Source organism: Astatotilapia calliptera, chromosome 14 (assembly GCF_900246225.1).
Source record: "Astatotilapia calliptera chromosome 14, fAstCal1.2, whole genome shotgun sequence".
Classification (NCBI taxonomy): Eukaryota; Metazoa; Chordata; class Actinopteri; order Cichliformes; family Cichlidae; genus Astatotilapia; species Astatotilapia calliptera.
Genome location: NC_039315.1, coordinates 5,012,912 through 5,029,832, shown reverse-complemented (window position 1 = coordinate 5,029,832; position 16,921 = coordinate 5,012,912). Strand labels below are relative to the sequence as shown.

The 16,921-nt window shown below is 42.5% G+C and overlaps 1 protein-coding gene across 2 annotated transcripts; it reads left to right on the top strand.

The window, feature by feature from the left end:
- The first annotated feature begins 834 nt into the window (after positions 1-834).
- On the top strand, positions 835-16,879 carry LOC113035988 (uncharacterized). Of its 2 annotated transcripts, XM_026191941.1 has the most exons (6): positions 836-1,396; positions 2,054-5,015; positions 10,187-10,386; positions 11,430-11,551; positions 12,974-13,088; positions 16,242-16,879. In XM_026191941.1, the coding sequence occupies exons 2-6, from the start codon at positions 2,621-2,623 to the stop codon at positions 16,371-16,373; spliced, it is 2,964 nt and encodes a 987-aa protein (XP_026047726.1). In that variant the 5' UTR covers positions 836-1,396; positions 2,054-2,620; the 3' UTR covers positions 16,374-16,879. The 2 variants fall into 2 exon arrangements, with proteins under 2 accessions (XP_026047727.1, XP_026047726.1); XM_026191942.1 differs by lacking the exons at positions 10,187-10,386; positions 11,430-11,551; positions 12,974-13,088; positions 16,242-16,879 and adding an exon at positions 5,140-5,899 and having other exon boundaries at positions 835-1,396.
- Positions 16,880-16,921: the final 42 nt, after the last annotated feature.

Below are 16,921 nucleotides of genomic sequence, written 5' to 3'. Positions count from 1 at the left end.
TGCTGTCACACACAAAAAAATGGTAAAATCATAAACAATGGGTGAAAGTAGCATCTAGTCTGCACTTTTACTACAACAAGCACAGGTACTGGCTCCCTGATAGGTGACTAACTCACTGTCCTAATATAGATAATGTAGATAATACAGTGAGTAGAAAAATAAACAGTTATTAATGCAATGAAACTCAACCATTACATAAACAGTAGCACTGTAGACCAAGTGACTTATGTAAACACAGACACCTGTGGCTAGTCTACTGGTAATTTTGGCAAATTAAGCTAACAAGTAATATAAAAAATGACCTCTAAAATTTCAGAATATTTACTCCTTTATTTCAAAAGCTTATAGAAATATGGAGAGAACACAAATACTTTCATAGGTGACCTGTGGGTGACATTTTCACTTTCCGTAACTGTTTCTCTTGTGTATATTTTTCTGCTGCACACTGAAAAAAAATCAACTAATTTTATTGTTAAGTATTTTCAGAGAAAGCTGCTTGTCATATCTCAGGAATACATCAGAGAAACCGGGAGTGTGCCCAGAAAAAGCAAAAGTAGCCATATTTTTCTGTGATTTGTTACTTTTTCTAATAGTTATATTAATTAACTCACCAGTCAATAATAATTTTGCTACTGGGATTCTTTCACTTGTACTTAAAAAACACATTTCGTCTAAAATGTCCCATTTTGTTTGGTTGTTTTTTCAGAATAAACACATTTAAACTATTTTAATGGGGAATGGTTAAAATTCCAGACACTGTGTTTTTATTACATGTTATATTCACCTCTGAAAATGTCAGAAATCAACGTACATATGATAAATATTGTGTTAAATTCTAGATCTAGGTCTGAAGCTCCCAGTAGCAAACAAATAGATTCTGTTTGTTCTATTTTAGACCAGTGTGTTCTTTCTCCCTAAGTGTGGCATCACGAACCCTCCATACACTTCCGCTCGCCTCACCTCTCCCTGCTCTGTGTGGCACGAATCACGCCTCCTATCAGTGAGTGGGCTGTAAGTCAAATTAGCTCTTCGTCATCCTGCTCGCTGTGCACACCGGAGGCTACTGCGGTAAGATGCGGCGGCGCACGATGCCGAGCCGCGGCGGATGAGATGATGCGCAATGGCTGAACGAGTCGGGAGGAGAGAGCGAAAAAAAAGAGGCTGTGCTCTGATTTAAACGATGGGACAGGACTGAATGGATGTTCGAGCGATTTGTAACGTTTGTGGTGCAGGCCGAGTAGAAAGATGAGGCGGCGCTGATTCCACTTTAGGATGCTCCAGAGCCCGAGAGGAGGGGGAATAGGCTTCGTCTGTAAACAATAAGGAAGCAGAGGGGCATTAAGTAAAGGACACTTAATCCAGAGCCTGGACCTGAGACCCCGGGGCTTCGAAAAAGGTAAGAAACAATGAGCACTCGGCTGTGGGCATCCCTCTCAGGACATGCTGGCTGGGAACACAGGTAGTGCTGGTACACTGTGTGGTTTGACGTGGCTCATCTTCATCACAGTGGTGCTGATAGGAGTAGGCTAAGTATGACATACGTGGCTCAAACCTATTTTCGTCGCTTATGTGGCGGGTTATTGATGCTCTTCGGGTAAATCCTTTAAGCTGTGTGGGCAGGAGAAGTGGATTTATGGGTTTATGGCCACCTGTGTTTCGTTTTTAGTCTACTGGATGATTGTGTGTGGCTGATGCAACAACTAATCTAATTCTCACCACAATGCAAATGGTGTCAGTTCCCATTTTCATATATATAAAAGAGCCTGTTTGGGTCGGAGTAGTGGGAAAAGAAGTCACTTTGGATTCAAATGCATGACCTCTGACAGACTCACACCTCCCACACTGACTTACAGCTGCAACCCATTGAGCCAAACCAAAGTGAAGTCAGCATTAAATAATTTTAATATTTAAGCTTTTTATTTATTTGCTGGATTGGGCCTCCTCTTGGCGGGATCCTTGCTCTTTAATCATATCACACTACCTTATAATAAGTCTGCACTATGAGTCTTTAATTTCCATGTTTGTTTTATTTATTTTACCCATTCCCCTGCAGGGTGCTCTGTGACAGCTGAGTCAGTCCTCAGTGAGGAGAGGACAGTGAACGGGGAGGGCGGCGAAGCTCTGGAGACAGCGTCACTGAGCGTCAGCCTGGAAGAAAACAAACTTCTCATTTCCCTTGCTCTCATCAGCACTGACAGCTGGACATCACACCTGCATGTTTCTCTTCTTCATCAGGAGACTTTCTAAGTTGAGGAGTTATAGATGCAAACAGTGGCAGGTCGCCCGTCAGAAAAACAACTGATTCTGTCTTCAGATGCAGTCAGAATAATCTGCTAAAATATGAGATTACAAGGAGATTCATCTCCCTCTGGCCATGTTAGGAAACATCGTCTTCGGTACCACTGTCAGAATTAATCAGTGAGAAATTTGTTTTAGCTGTTTCATAGTGCCCAGTGATGTTTTTCTAAATGATGATCTTTTTACCTTTGAGCTGTCAGGCTGTGAATCAAGAATAGATTCTTGATTGTGGCAGCGCTCCCTCTCACAAATGAGAATTGAACTTGAGCCGACAGGCTGCATTTTAATAAAGGATAAGCAAAAACCAACCAATAAAACATAGATGAGGCCCACAACAAGCACTATGCTCCAGCAGAATAACAACAACAACTACCCGTGCCTGAGCATGTCAGGCTCTAGCCGGGAGATGCTCCAGAAATGCTCCAGAGCCTCTCTGCCCTTCCCCAGCCGACTGGAGCTGGGACTGGCCGATCTGCCGCTCATTCGGGGTCTCCGAGCCTGGGCCCTGTGTTCCAGGAATCGCCACAAGACTGCTAATCTGCTGGGAGGACAAGCACCCACAGCTCCTCCTGCAGGTCGAGGAAGTTCAGCGTCCTGCCCCAGGCCTGCAGATGTTTGCCTGAGTGGCGAGTGGAGTCGCATGGGATATGGGCTTCCGCTCGGGGTGGACAGTAGGCAGGCTGGAATCGGAGCTTTGGTAACAGTTGCCACTCTGAAGACCTCAGAGGGCAGCGGGAAGACTCAGACTCAGTGTTTGTTCCTCCGGACTGAGAAAGGAAGCTGTTTGTATTCAGCAGCTAAGCCCAACTCTGGAGTGACAACCAGTGCAGCATCCAGTGTGGTCGGAGGATGGCTGAGAGGAAAGACTGGAGTAGGAGGAGGACGCAGAGACACTCCAGCTGGGCCAACTCCACCGGCACAGACTGGAGCAAACCGGGTTAGGGTGCGATCGGGGCGGAGATGGAGGAAGTCTGACAATGCAGCGTGCCGGGAGAAAACAGGCGTGAGCAGAGAGAGGCAGCAGAGGAGCAGGGAAGTTCCTGCTGGTGAAATCGCTGTGGAAGAAAGGCAGGAAGAGCAAGACAAAGGAGGCCTGGACTGTAAACAGTTTCCCACCCCACAGCAGGACAGCCGGCGAGCCAGATGCAGCCACAGCGTTTCTCCTAAATCCTGCGTCCAGTGTGGAAGGAGAGCACAGAGGAGGAAAAGCCAGGATGGACACGAGGGAGGCATCCCAAACAGGCTGAACAGTGAGGTGACGGGAATGAGGAAGGAAAGGCAAAAGAATGAAGAGGAGGATAAGGGAGGCCTCGGCAAGTTAGAGTCTTCCAGCTCTGTTTTGACTGAACTAAACCCTGACCTAGAATCTACCCGTTCTTACAGTGACTCCCACGACAGCTGCGATGTGGGAGAAACAAGAGAAACTGAGAGCAGCGAGGGGCAGAAGACACAAGCTTCTCAGAGCAAGGATGGCTATTCAGAGGAACAAGGGGACAGATACACTGAAGGAAATATCGTCACCCATGAACATTCTGGGTTGACTGATAATTTAAGACATAAGAACAGTGTTACTGAGAGAAAACCAAGTGAATGTCCCCGTGAAGAAGAAGAAGGGGCTAATGTAAATGGATTTTCTGATCTCGATGAAGCAGGTGAAGAATCAGAGAAAAGGGCTGAGTGTGCAGATGTTAAAGATGAAAAGGAGAACATCAGCGAGGCTCTTGATGAATTCTCCAGCTGGTGTGCAGTCTTTACGCCTGCCTCCAGCAGCACTGCAGTCTCCCTCACTTTTAACAAGTCAGCCGCACCCATAGAGGGCAGTGTCTGCAGTGCTGACCATGAAACTTGTTGGGTTCAGGCTGAGCAGGAGAATCATGTTGAGGGGTATGAGCAAGAGGAAGAAAACTCTGAGGTAGAAGAACAGGCCAATGAGAAAACCACTGTGAATGAGGTATTGCATAATAAACCTCAATCTGTGTTTAAAAATGAGGAGGAAGTGTTACCTTCACCCCTCACAGATGGAGATCATTCCATCTCTGAGTCAGGCGAGAGGATTGTGGCAGACAAGAGCAGCAAATGTGGGACGAAAGATGAGCTGGAGTCAGAAGAAGGAAATTTAGAAGAGAGCCTCAATCCTGAACATGGAGACGGACCTGGGGAAATTCGGAAGTCGGATGAATGTAAAGGAGAAGTCACACTCAAAGATAGTTATGAAGGGACAGAGATAAACCGTGCTTCAGAGGAAGACTGGAGGTTACAGGAGGTTGAAGATGAACACAGGAAGTGGGAGGAGGAGGATGGATACACCTGTGCACAAACAAGCAATGCCCCTGTTGAACCAAGTGGAGAGACTAACATCACTAACACTGCCTGCACCAATCTCCCCACCTCCCCTGCGCTCTCCCAGGCTAATCCTGCCCCTTCCCTGCCCACCCTGGGATCCATGGCAACCGGCCTGCCCTGTCAGGAGAGGGAGGAGGAGGAGGAGGCAGTCAGTGCAACAGCAGGAGACAGAGAAGGAGGCCAAGAAGGGAAGAGAAGAGAGCTGGAGGAGCAGGGTGAGGTGGAGAGTGGCTCCACCGTGGCCACTGACGAAGGGAGGAAGGAGGAGGAGGAAGATGAGTTTGGAGTGTTCATGCAGGCGGAGGGAGAGCCAGCCTGGAGCGAGGAGTTCACCATGTCTGCCTCAGTGCCTTGTGGGAGCAGAGAGAGTGTTGGTGAGTCTCGTGGTTGTTCATTCTCTGTCCCTTTCTGTGTTTACGAGCCAGGCTTTCCTCTCATTTTAGTATCTCTTTCACTCCTTTGGGATCTTTGGTAAATTTGCCTTTCTGTGTGCTGTAGGCTTGGATCTGTTGGTCCTGGACAACAAGGCTGACACAGAAAGGCTTCAGAGATTTTCAGAAAAAAGTCAGAAATGTGCAGATTTAGACTCTTTAACACTCTTTGTGTTGTGTTGGGGAAACAAAGAGTGAATGGCAACGACTCCCTCAGAGAATTAGTGCATTTTTAACCTTTTGTACACTTTGAGGAATGCAAGTGTACACAATCTGTTTTCAAGAAGCGCACAAGTAGTTATGCACAAGTGGGTATTTACTTTTATCTTTCCAAAATCCTGCTGCTGTTATAGTTTCTATTTTATGAAGATGTGTTTGCGGGGATAAAGCAGCTGGAAGTCCTTACTTAAACTGCATTACTATGTACTATTTAAATACTGCAGACTTAATTTTTACTGTTTGTTAACTCCCTCCTCAAGAATTGAGATCTAATTATCTGGATCTAAGTTAGTGTTTTATAGAGAACATCAAGATATTTTGCAGGTTTTTAATATTGTCGCCCTCAAAAGATCCATTCAAAAAAATAAAATAAAAACACTGGACTGAGATCAACTCCAAAAAGCAGTTGGGCCCTTCCTTATCTTTGGTACAACTTTTCCTACAAATCTACCTGATTCTTTTCGACTAATCCTGCTAACAAACCCATCTCAAAGCTTCCTGGGTACGCGGAATTAAAAAATATTGGACACCATCATTCAGTGCAAGAAGGTAATTGAGAAGAAAATATTTTTATTGGATTTTTTAAAGAACTGTATGATGAACAAAATAAAGCAGTGCTAGTACCTGAATCATAAATAAATGAATTTAATTAGTAGTCTGACAGTATGATGGCTCTTATCTGCTACACTCTTGAAGCAGACACGCGCAGGTATGTCAGATCTTTTACTCCTTGCGCCTCGTTGTTTTTCTCTCACAGCCGGTGTTAATCAGTCGTAATGATCCCTCATTCTGCTCCGTTTAGCTAATCACCTAAATCATGTTAAGCCCAGTTTCCACAGGGGGGCTAAATGAGGCTGTGCTGAGGTTGGTGCATAATTATGTCTCAGTCTGTTCTACTGAAAAGTATTTCTGTTTATTTTAACATGTTGCTGATGGCTTATCAGTCAACATTTATCATCAGAGGGACTGATGTATGTAAAAGGGCAAAAATTAAAGGACCAGCTATAAAACCTAAAGGCTTGCTTCACCCACATTACTTATGCATATTTTCACACTTATCTGGCCTTTTAGTTTATTTTGGTTTTAATTATTAGTAATTAAAATGGGCTTTCAATAAACATGTGAGTTACAGTAGCAAATGTTCATATTAAACATGGCTGAAGTTGTTTTTTTCTATCTGTGGCTCTGTATGATGTCACTTATGATGGGCATCCCTAATAAGGCAATCTCAGGCACTGAAGCCCCACCCACATTCTGTTTAAGCATCTCAATGAGGGCCAGCCAATCAGGAAAATGCTGGCTTAAAAGGAGGAGGAGATAAATCTACTTGTTTCACACAGTGGATAAAGTGAAGTAGTTCACCATGACCCAAAAGTCTTTTAATAAATAGCTACAGTACTAAGATGGAGACAGAAACTTCAACAGACAAGAATGAGTGTAACAAACACCTTTCATAGCATTTGCAAACAGAGGTCTGGCTGTGCCTGTGTGAAATCTGGGAAAATACATATTATAAATCTACACTGAATATAACAACAAGGTTGAAAAAAATAGCTTGAAATAAAAGTAGTGAGAGGCAGAAAAAACATGGAAAAACATTTGATTGGAAGTGTGTTCTGGAACAGATTGTTTTAACTCATTCCTCCATAATGATATATTTGATCCCTCAGTGTATATCAATAAAGATGCCGTTTGAAGGGTACCTGCAAAGGCAGCGACCACCCTCACTAACATGTGATGCAAACTTAGTCAATTTGTTCTGTAAACAGGCCTGAAATGGGGGTAAAGAGTTAAAGTAAGGCAGCCTGATAATCATACAGCTAAAACACATGCTGTAACTTAGATGACGTAAATAAGTTGTTGACCAGTAGTACTTTTAATCTTGTGATAAATATGCAGAGTTCTTTCTTGCCTTGGTAGGCATCACTTACCAGCACAGTGGAAATAAGACTAGTTTGTCCTGACCTGGATTCCTAACTGATCTCCCCGTCTCACTACACGGTATTAATCATTCAGAGTCGAGCTAAGAGAGGGGGAGGAAGCAAACAGGCCAGTGAGCTCTCCTGTTAGCCTCAGGTTATTGGGCAACGGGTGAAAAGGAAACAGTCTCACAGACAAGTGTCTGATAGATACATCGTCGGATAAATACACCGAGCAATGGAGAGCGACGTGTAGATGTGTCAAAGCAGCAGGGATCGAAGAGAGATACAAATATTCGCTGAAATGTTTCCACGCAGTGAGATGTCGCGGTGAGATTAAAGTCCAACATACAAACTCAAAGAGTCCCGCAGAGTCTGGTACAGCAGGCAACTTTTTAAGCAACAGCAGGAAGCAGTCACAGCCATAGACAACACAATGATACGACAAGGTGATTAACAGAATAATAAATGCAAGTTGTCTTGCTGTGCTGCTGACAAATAGAAAGCTGAAGAGCTACTAAAACTGTGGGTTTTAATTCTGGCACATCTAATAATAATTTAAAATATTAGCATGGTGCCTCCGTAACCAAGATTTACAGGTGTCCCCTAAATGCATCACATGCAAGAAAAACAAAGTTTGCTTTGGATGTTACATTCGGTGGAAAAAGGAACTCCCCATCAATCAGACGACCTCCTATTAACAAGAACTGGGAAACAGTGGGAAGGAAAAACTCCCTTTTAACAGGAAGAACCCTCCAGTGGAAGGGAGGGGCAGCACTGGACAGGACAGGACTGGTCAACAGTATTTTGGATGCACATATTGTCTGTCCATCCATCTTCTGAACTGCTTTTCCAGTTCTTGGTCACAGAAGACTAAAGTCTGTTCCAGGTGTCGCATGAAAAATACTGTACCTCCCTTTAAAAAGCATCAGGTCTATTTTATAGGTTAGCTGCATCCATCTGCACAGAGCACGTGAGGACGACAGGAACGGCTTAGTCTGCAACAGTAAGACTCCATGAATTGAAACCATCTAAAGCATCTTAGAAACTTGTCAAGGTTTAAGTAGACTGAATAAACAGTTAGTGAAGATATGCAAAGATCAGACAGAGATTTCTTAAATTATTAGTTGGATGTGTTGTAGGGTCTGTAGAATTTAATTTAATTTTCCAGCATTTAAAAACGATTGTGGACATTTGTACAAAACAGTTATTGGGATTCTTCATTCATTTGGATAAACTGGCCCCGTTTGGAAGCCGTCCTAGTAATTATTGTCACCTTTAGCACCAATGCTGCTGTTGCTGTATTATAATACAGGGTTAATGCCCATTATTGTCCTTTAAGAGCATCGAAAGCACATACTACAGGGAGTGCAGAATTATTAGGCAAGTTGTATTTTTGAGGAATAATGTTATTATTGAACAACAACCATGTTCTCAATGAACCCAGAAAACTCATTAATATCAAAGCTGAATGTTTTTGGAAGTAGTTTTTAGTTTGTTTTTAGTTTTAGCTATTTTAGGGGGATATCTGTGTGTGCAGGTGACTATTACTGTGCATAATTATTAGGCAACTTAACAAAAAACAAATATATACCCATTTCAATTATTTATTTTTACCAGTGACACCAATATAACATCTCCACATTCACAAATATACATTTCTGACATTCAAAAAACAAAACAAAAACAAATCAGCGACCAATATAGCCACCTTTCTTTGCAAGGACACTCAAAAGCCTGCCATCCATGGATTCTGTCAGTGTTTTGATCTGTTCACCATCAACATTGCGTGCAGCAGCAACCACAGCCTCCCAGACACTGTTCAGAGAGGTGTACTGTTTTCCCTCCTTGTAAATCTCACATTTGATGATGGACCACAGGTTCTCAATGGAGTTCAGATCAGGTGAACAAGGAGGCCATGTCATTAGTTTTTCTTCTTTTATACCCTTTCTTGCCAGCCACGCTGTGGAGTACTTGGACGCGTGTGATGGAGCATTGTCCTGCATGAAAATCATGTTTTTCTTGAAGGATGCAGACTTCTTCCTGTACCACTGCTTGAAGAAGGTGTCTTCCAGAAACTGGCAGTAGGACTGGGAGTTGAGCTTGACTCCATCCTCAACCCGAAAAGGCCCCACAAGCTCATCTTTGATGATACCAGCCCAAACCAGTACTCCACCTCCACCTTGCTGGCGTCTGAGTCGGACTGGAGCTCTCTGCCCTTTACCAATCCAGCCACGGGCCCATCCATCTGGCCCATCAAGACTCACTCTCATTTCATCAGTCCATAAAACCTTAGAAAAATCAGTCGTGAGATATTTCTTGGCCCAGTCTTGACGTTTCAGCTTGTGTGTCTTGTTCAGTGGTGGTCGTCTTTCAGCCTTTCTTACCTTGGCCATGTCTCTGAGTATTGCACACCTTGTGCTTTTGGGCACTCCAGTGATGTTGCAGCTCTGAAATATGGCCAAACTGGTGGCAAGTGGCATCTTGGCAGCTGCACGCTTGACTTTTCTCAGTTCATGGGCAGTTATTTTGTGCCTTGGTTTTTCCACACGCTTCTTGCGACCCTGTTGACTATTTTGAATGAAACGCTTGATTGTTCGATGATCACGCTTCAGAAGCTTTGCAATTTTGAGACTGCTGCATCCCTCTGCAAGACATCTCACTATTTTTGACTTTTCTGAGCCTGTCAAGTCCTTCTTTTGACCCATTTTGCCAAAGGAAAGGACGTTGCCTAATAATTATGCTCACCTGATATAGGGTGTTGATGTCATTAGACCACACCCCTTCTCATTACAGAGATGCGCATCACCTAATATGCTTAATTGGTAGTAGGCTTTCGAGCCTATACAGCTTGGAGTAAGACAACATACACGAAGAGGATGATGTGGACAAAATACTCATTTGCCTAATAATTCTGCACTCCCTGTATGTACTAAGACTTAATGTGCATGTGCCTGTGTGTGTGTTTGATAACAGCACTTGGGAAGCATGTTATCACCAGTGAGTCGACCCTCTGGACGCCAGGCAAGACGGACAGCTCGTTCCACCAGTCAGGCGACACCTGGACAGCCTTCCCTCAGGATTCATCAGATGAAGGTGGAGACGTTGTGGAGCAGTGGTGGCCAGCCAGTGCTGTGGAGGAGAGGAGAGACAGACTCTCAGCCAATCAGAACCTGGTACAGTTGTCCTTCAGTAACTGCTATAAAAACGGTTCTGTTTGTTCAGTAAGAGCTAAAGTGGCCATTACATCCACTTCACTGAGTCCACAAACTCCTCAGGATTGGTTCATTTGTGTCACAGCATTGAATTTCTGTCTTGCGTGGTTTGTCTCTGTGACTCTAACCTCTGTTTGCACTTCCTGTACCATCGATCAGGGATGCTCGGTGGATTCAGGGAGTTATTTGTGTAGTTACTCAGTCCCCTGTGGATCATGCAGTAGAAAAGAATTATTCAAGTTTAAATCTATGCATTATTTGCTCCATCTGCTATTCTTAGTGTCTGGTAGATATAGCTGGCCCTGGGTGAAATGTACAAAAACCTTCGTGTGTGTATTGTATCTTGGCTATAACTTAGAGAAGGAGTTTAGTTTCACGTCCAAATCTCTGTTCATGCAGGATTTGTTTTTTGGTGAGAGATGGGGTGATTTTAGTGTTATCTGTGTGGGTCACTAATTTTTATCCAGTTGAAAGTGTATATGTCTGTACCTAAAATTTCCCCCTTTTTCTCAGTTGGCTGTGCCATTACCATGGAAACACGGCTCACCCTGATGTAACCCTGCAGGAGGAGTGACTAAGTTTTATGAGTAAAAATTAATCAGTATTTTCTCCAGCGTTATAACTCACATTACCCCAGCTTCTTTTTTTTTTTCTCCTTAAAAATAAAATTTAAAAATAAGAAGTCAGCACTGCGGGGAGAGTCTCCCAGTGGACATTAAGCACAGTGCAAAGATGCAGATGAAAAATGAGCCCTGCCCAAAACTGCAGTGAAGCAGAGTGAGAGGAGACTGGCTGTTTTTAAATAAGTTGGTTCATGTGCCTGTGGTGCCACAAGGAGACCTTTATGAAAATAAAGTATTAACTTTTCATGTAATGAACCATAAATGCATATTTTTTTCCTAAATGCTGCAAATGTGTTTTTGATGCTTGTGTTTTGACTGTTTTCTTGCGGTGTGCTGAGCTCTCAAGCTGTATTTGATGAGCTCTCTCTGTATTTACTGCAGGCGGCTGTCTTTGCTGAAGCCTTCCCCTCATTTACTGGTTCATCCTCAAGTGACTCCTGTGACCTCAGTACTGTTCCCACACTGAGCCAGCTCCTCAGAGGCGGAGCAAGCCACGACCAGGGGTAGGTGAACCGTGCTGACGAAGGCCATCATGTGTAGCGATGACTCTAGATAAAAGATGGATGGGAATAAACCTAAGAACCTGAGTGAAGTCGGTGCACAAGTACCTTCAATGTACATTCTTCAGCTCTCTTTATCCATGCCATCAGTAAACACTTTCCTGGTTTCAATCATTAGTTTCAGCTTTCACCAAAGACAGCACAAGTTTAATTTAGTAACGTGTGTTTCCCACCATTTCCCACAAGGATAAGCAGAAGAGATTAGATGGGATGTTTCCCACTAGTGTCTAGAAGGATGATAAAGTAGGCTGTGATTCAGGGCTAATGAAACCAGTCATAAATTCTGTTTTGATTTCTATATTGTTGCATAAGTACTCTGTACTGAATGGATCAGACCCCCAAAATCATCAGACTCAGTTTTACTCCTGCAAATTTTTATGATTGTATTTTGACAGATTGTCATCCTTCACCAAACTCCAAATTGATTTGATAAAAGAGAACAACAAGATCTTTTTAGATCTTTCTCATAAATATTGAACTTTTTCTTCTTCATAAAACTATTCCATAAATTCACCATTTTAACAGAAATACTGTGTTTTCCTTACATAATGTTGACTCTTTTTCTTAAATATTCATACTTGTTTTTAAAGAAAATACTTGTAACAATTACCAAAAACTATCATTCAGGGAAACTTTCATTTTAAACAATCTGTATGGGGTTCATTTAAAAAAATATATCATTATACATACAAGTCCTTTTTTAATGGAATTATTCACAAAATTACCTCCTTGTCCCTCCAACACTGAATTTCTCTAAATCATTTGTGTCATTTTACTCGAGTCAAACAGGAATGAATACAAAATGCATAATTTGATGTTCTTTTATGGTGTCGGTGGTTTTACGAGATAAAACACTATACGTTGACAAGTTGAAAGAAAATGTGGCCACCTAGTGGTGACTGTGTGAAGTGCAACTACATTTCAAGGAACTGTTAGAATTTGTACCCCTGGACAGCCTAATAGGAGCAACCCTTGAATTTCAGATATGCTTACAGAACAAAATGACTGGGTTGGTGAGGGTGCTCTCTGCCTGTGCAGCTACCCTTGAAAAAACCTGGGAACTATTCTAGTGGTCGTAAAACCACCTTCTGTGGTCACAAACAAAGATGACCATGCTGACCACACTGTCACATAGGACAGAGAAAGAAACATACTTCTATCCCAAAGGTTCGCCACAGCAGATTGCATCCATATTGGATTGTGTAGAAGTTTTACACCACATACCCTCCTCTTTATCCAGGCTTGTGACCCCTGAGCTTTTGACTCCTATACAGAATCTTGATCTTGAATCTTTGAAAAGCAATCATTTAAAACAAATGTTCTTCTTGTGCATGAAATCGTGTGTCTGTGTCTTTGAACCTTTAGGCTGTTGGACAGTTTCCATGACTTGAACAAAATGATCGGCCAGAGATATAAGAGAGCCAACGGCGTGTCTCGTAACCTGCTGCTGAAGACTTTACACCTGGAGCAGCCGCACACTGTGAGTAAAGACCGACACCATGCACATGGAAATGCGAGCCCAGCAGCTTTGGAGACGAGTGCGTCTTAATCGCTCGCTGCGGACATGTTTCAGTGTTCACAATCTGATAGAAAACACTTAAGAAATCTAATTTTACAGCAAATGTTCCGTCTCTTTACTCATAATTTGCTGCAGGGGAATTAGCACAGAGCACTTAGTGTTCACTTTCAATTTGTGAAGCTTCGCGGTTGTTAAATTGAATTCGTCAACACAGCCTTAACATGTAACACGAACTGATAGTGCTGTTTGACCGATAGCCTTGAAACCTGCAGCCTCATTCAAATGATGCGACTGCTGTTTTATGCAGAACGCTCAGTACACGAACAGCCCCGGGCGCGCTGCTGAACCGAGTCACATCAGAAAGCTACAAGGCACCTTCAAAATATGCAAGTGTGGGGTTTACCCGTCCACTGTGTGACTGCTTGCTACAGGCCAGAAGCAGCAATCAACATTATCACAGTGCATGAAATGTGAATTTAATGATCATTTTATCTATGCTTCTTTTTTCACTTGTCCCTGCTTCGTTATATTTTAAACTGGGTTACAGCAGAGGGCCAATTTGCAGCAGCAGATAAATCATCTCATCACAAAGGTCTTATTTTACTCAATTATAGTCTTCGTCGTTAATTTTTCCACAATGCTGCATCTTTCACTCTACATAAATTCAAATATAAGTTATTGCTGTTTAATTACTTTGCTACTGAATGTGGTGTGAAAATACCACTTTTTGGTTTTCATTATCATTTGACTGGGGTGTTATTTTCTAATCGAGCAATTATTAAATTATAAAGTCTTCAGTAACCTTTCTAATTAACAATTCAGACATAAAGATAGAAGACTGAGAATAGTTCTATGTGATAACGTTTATGATGTTTTGAATTTTTAAAGAAAGGTAACTGATTTAAAAAAAAATCAAATTGAGACTGGTACGATAAAATTATGCTAAGCTAGGAACTACAAAAGCTAAAACCTCTGCAGATTAACAAAATAGCCAAGGTTATTGATACAAGCTACAAGAAATTACCACCGGGATGGGCTATAATAGAGGAATATTGTTAGACACATTGAGAAAACAAACAAAAGAGGTGTGGAGATTTAAGGTAATTGGAAGGAATGACCAAAAAAAGGAGAAGCAAAGTGTTGCTGTTTAAGGTTAAAGATGCCCTCGGCTGAAAAGAGACGGGACTTGAGGTAGTATATTTGAAATCTGGGTTATATCCAGATGTGCAAACGTGCAGCGCTGACATGGGGGCCTACAGTTTATCAGACAATAGATGTTTACATGTGTCGTACTGGCTGTGCAGCAATGATAAAGCATGCACAAATCAAATGTTCACTGAAGGTCAAAGTGATATTGTTTACGCAGGCGACAACAGTGGAGGACAGGATGAAGTAGGGTGGTGTTTCAGCTGTCGGGTGTTTAGTGCAAGCCAAAATTTGAAGGTGAACTTTTATTTTGTTTATTTCTGCAGAAAATAGTCTGAAATGTTGTCAGTATGTCTTTTGATTGCAGGCACTTTTGCAGCATCTGGACCTAACGCAGTACCTTCAGCAGTCTCGCTGCCTCTGGTTCAGATCGAGTGCTCTTTTGAAGTAGGCCACGTTTCTGTCAGAGGGGATGTTTGCTGTCTCTTCGGCTCCCTTGTTAGCGTTACCTAGATTTTCCTGATAGATGGCTCTGTTTGGCACAGGAATGTCTTTTTCCATATTTTTCAGATAACTTCCCTTGCTCACAAATTTTGTAATCCTCCTCACTACCAATCAAAGCTGCCAATGTGAACAAATATGTTCAATTTCAATTTGATTCATTGCTTTTTGTAAGTTGTATATTGCAGTAAATATAGCTGACAGTGCTTTACTCAGGAAAGGGGTTTGGTAGGTGGCCTCTTTCTGTAACAGCTGTGTTTTGTTTGATCCAAAAAGATCTGATGCCTTTTAAAGTAACATTTGTAGCTTGCTTTAGAGGAACTGTGTCGAAATGCTTTATATAATCTCTACAGACTTATTAGAACTGGATGATTGATGTGGAGCCAGGACAGCTAGAGTCAAATAATGGGTTTTTATCTGGAGTAATCTATATTTGGTGGTATGGCTCTGAAAAAAGCTGTGGTTGGGTTGCAAATCAGGCTGCAGATCCACAGCATGTATTTCTTGCCCGTAAGAGGATCAGCTGAACCATCAGCTGATTGGAGCTTTTATCAATATCAGCTGATCTTGTGACAGAGCTCGACTTTACGGTCTGCCTGAACTACTGCTAATGGTTCATGCTCATTATAGGTATTACTACATTTTAAACTGACAACATAGCAGTGTAATCACTGACTGTAACTCACCGCCATAGATATCGTGTGTTATATGATGGCTATGTGACAAGCAGGTTGTGGACGCAAACTCAGAACAACTGGAAACAGGAATGAACTTTAAAAAAAACAGTTTTAAAACTGAATATTCATATTAATACAAAACCTAAAGCAAGAGCAAAGAATTCAAATACTAGCAAACTTCAAGGAGACACAGAACAAGGAGATGCACGGCCATGAGGGACAATCTGACAAGGAAAAAGGACAGACTCAAACAATAGATTCAAGATAACAAAGGGAAAAGTAGCAGGTGGCAGCATAGCTGAGGACACTTGCACCAGCAGAATTCTGGGTACGATCCGGTGATGTTGATGTTTTCCAGATTTGTGTGTTTATGTGTGCGTTTGCAGATCCAAATGGAAGTTTTGTTATAAGGAGGCAGAGTCCAGTTCAACTCTCACATTAGAAATCTCAGTTTATTTACAGATCAGGCGTCCTGAAAGAGAGAGGGGAGTGTGAGGTGTTTTTTCTACAAGGTTGTCAGTGCTCCCCCTCCTCGTCTGGGCTCACACCTCACAGTTCTGATAATTGGTCTTCATTGTAAGATCCGCAGGGAAACCACGCTCACATCTGCTGTGTCATCCTAATCAGAGCTAATGGCACTGTGGGCTTTGAGCCTACGACAAGTCAATAATTCTATAATTATGGATTTGATTTTATCATTTGTTCATATTTGTTGTAACCTTCTCTCTGGCTAGTTGATAAACTACGCTGTAGTCAGCTGTGTTGCTGATTTTAGTTTTCATCTTTGCAGGAAAGCAGACCTGCTTCCTCGACAGCAAACTGCCGCCTCTCCCCTGGCCTCCCCTCAGCCAATCAGCATGCTCAACATGCCGCTGCTAAGCGACGGCTGTCCTATGACTACAACAGGAACATCATGGAGTAACTCTGTGGACCTCAGCTCTGGTTTGGCTGTCAGCATTCACAATGAAGGACTCCAGGTTTTAACATGTTTCCCGAGGCTCTGGATTCACAGCATGTTAAACTGCAAGTCAAGCACTCATCGACCTGCTGACTCTTTGCACACTTCCTGGTTATTTAAGCCTGAGACAGTGAGGAGAGCTGGTGTCTCCTCCACCACCTGCTGATGTATACTGGGGGAGTGGTTTTTTTTATATCACGTGTTCATCACCTTGTTCACTATCACCACTACCACCCATTAAGTCTCCACCTTATCTACTGAGATTCTTTGGAGCATTGTGACCCGTTACAAGGTACACGCCGCCACCTTAAAGGCACTCTAATTTTTTCCTCCATAAACAGAAATAGATCTGAAGTACCACTGCTTTTTGTCTCAAGGGTAGAATAAATATAAAGGAGATAAAACTCACATGGGGTGAACTTAAATAATAAAAATAAATATTTAAGGCAGAAGAAGTCACTTTGATGAGTGACGAAACGTTTCTCCCACTGAAATCGCTACGTCCAGATGAA

Coding starts and splice junctions, on each gene's coding strand:
- LOC113035988 (XM_026191941.1), top strand. CDS start 2,621: ATGAGGCCCACAACAAGCACTATGCTCCAGCAGAATAACAACAACAAC. Junction 11,552..12,973: donor GGAGCAAGCCACGACCAGGG/GTAGGTGAACCG, acceptor TTGAACCTTTAG/GCTGTTGGACAGTTTCCATG. Junction 13,089..16,241: donor ACCTGGAGCAGCCGCACACT/GTGAGTAAAGAC, acceptor TCATCTTTGCAG/GAAAGCAGACCTGCTTCCTC.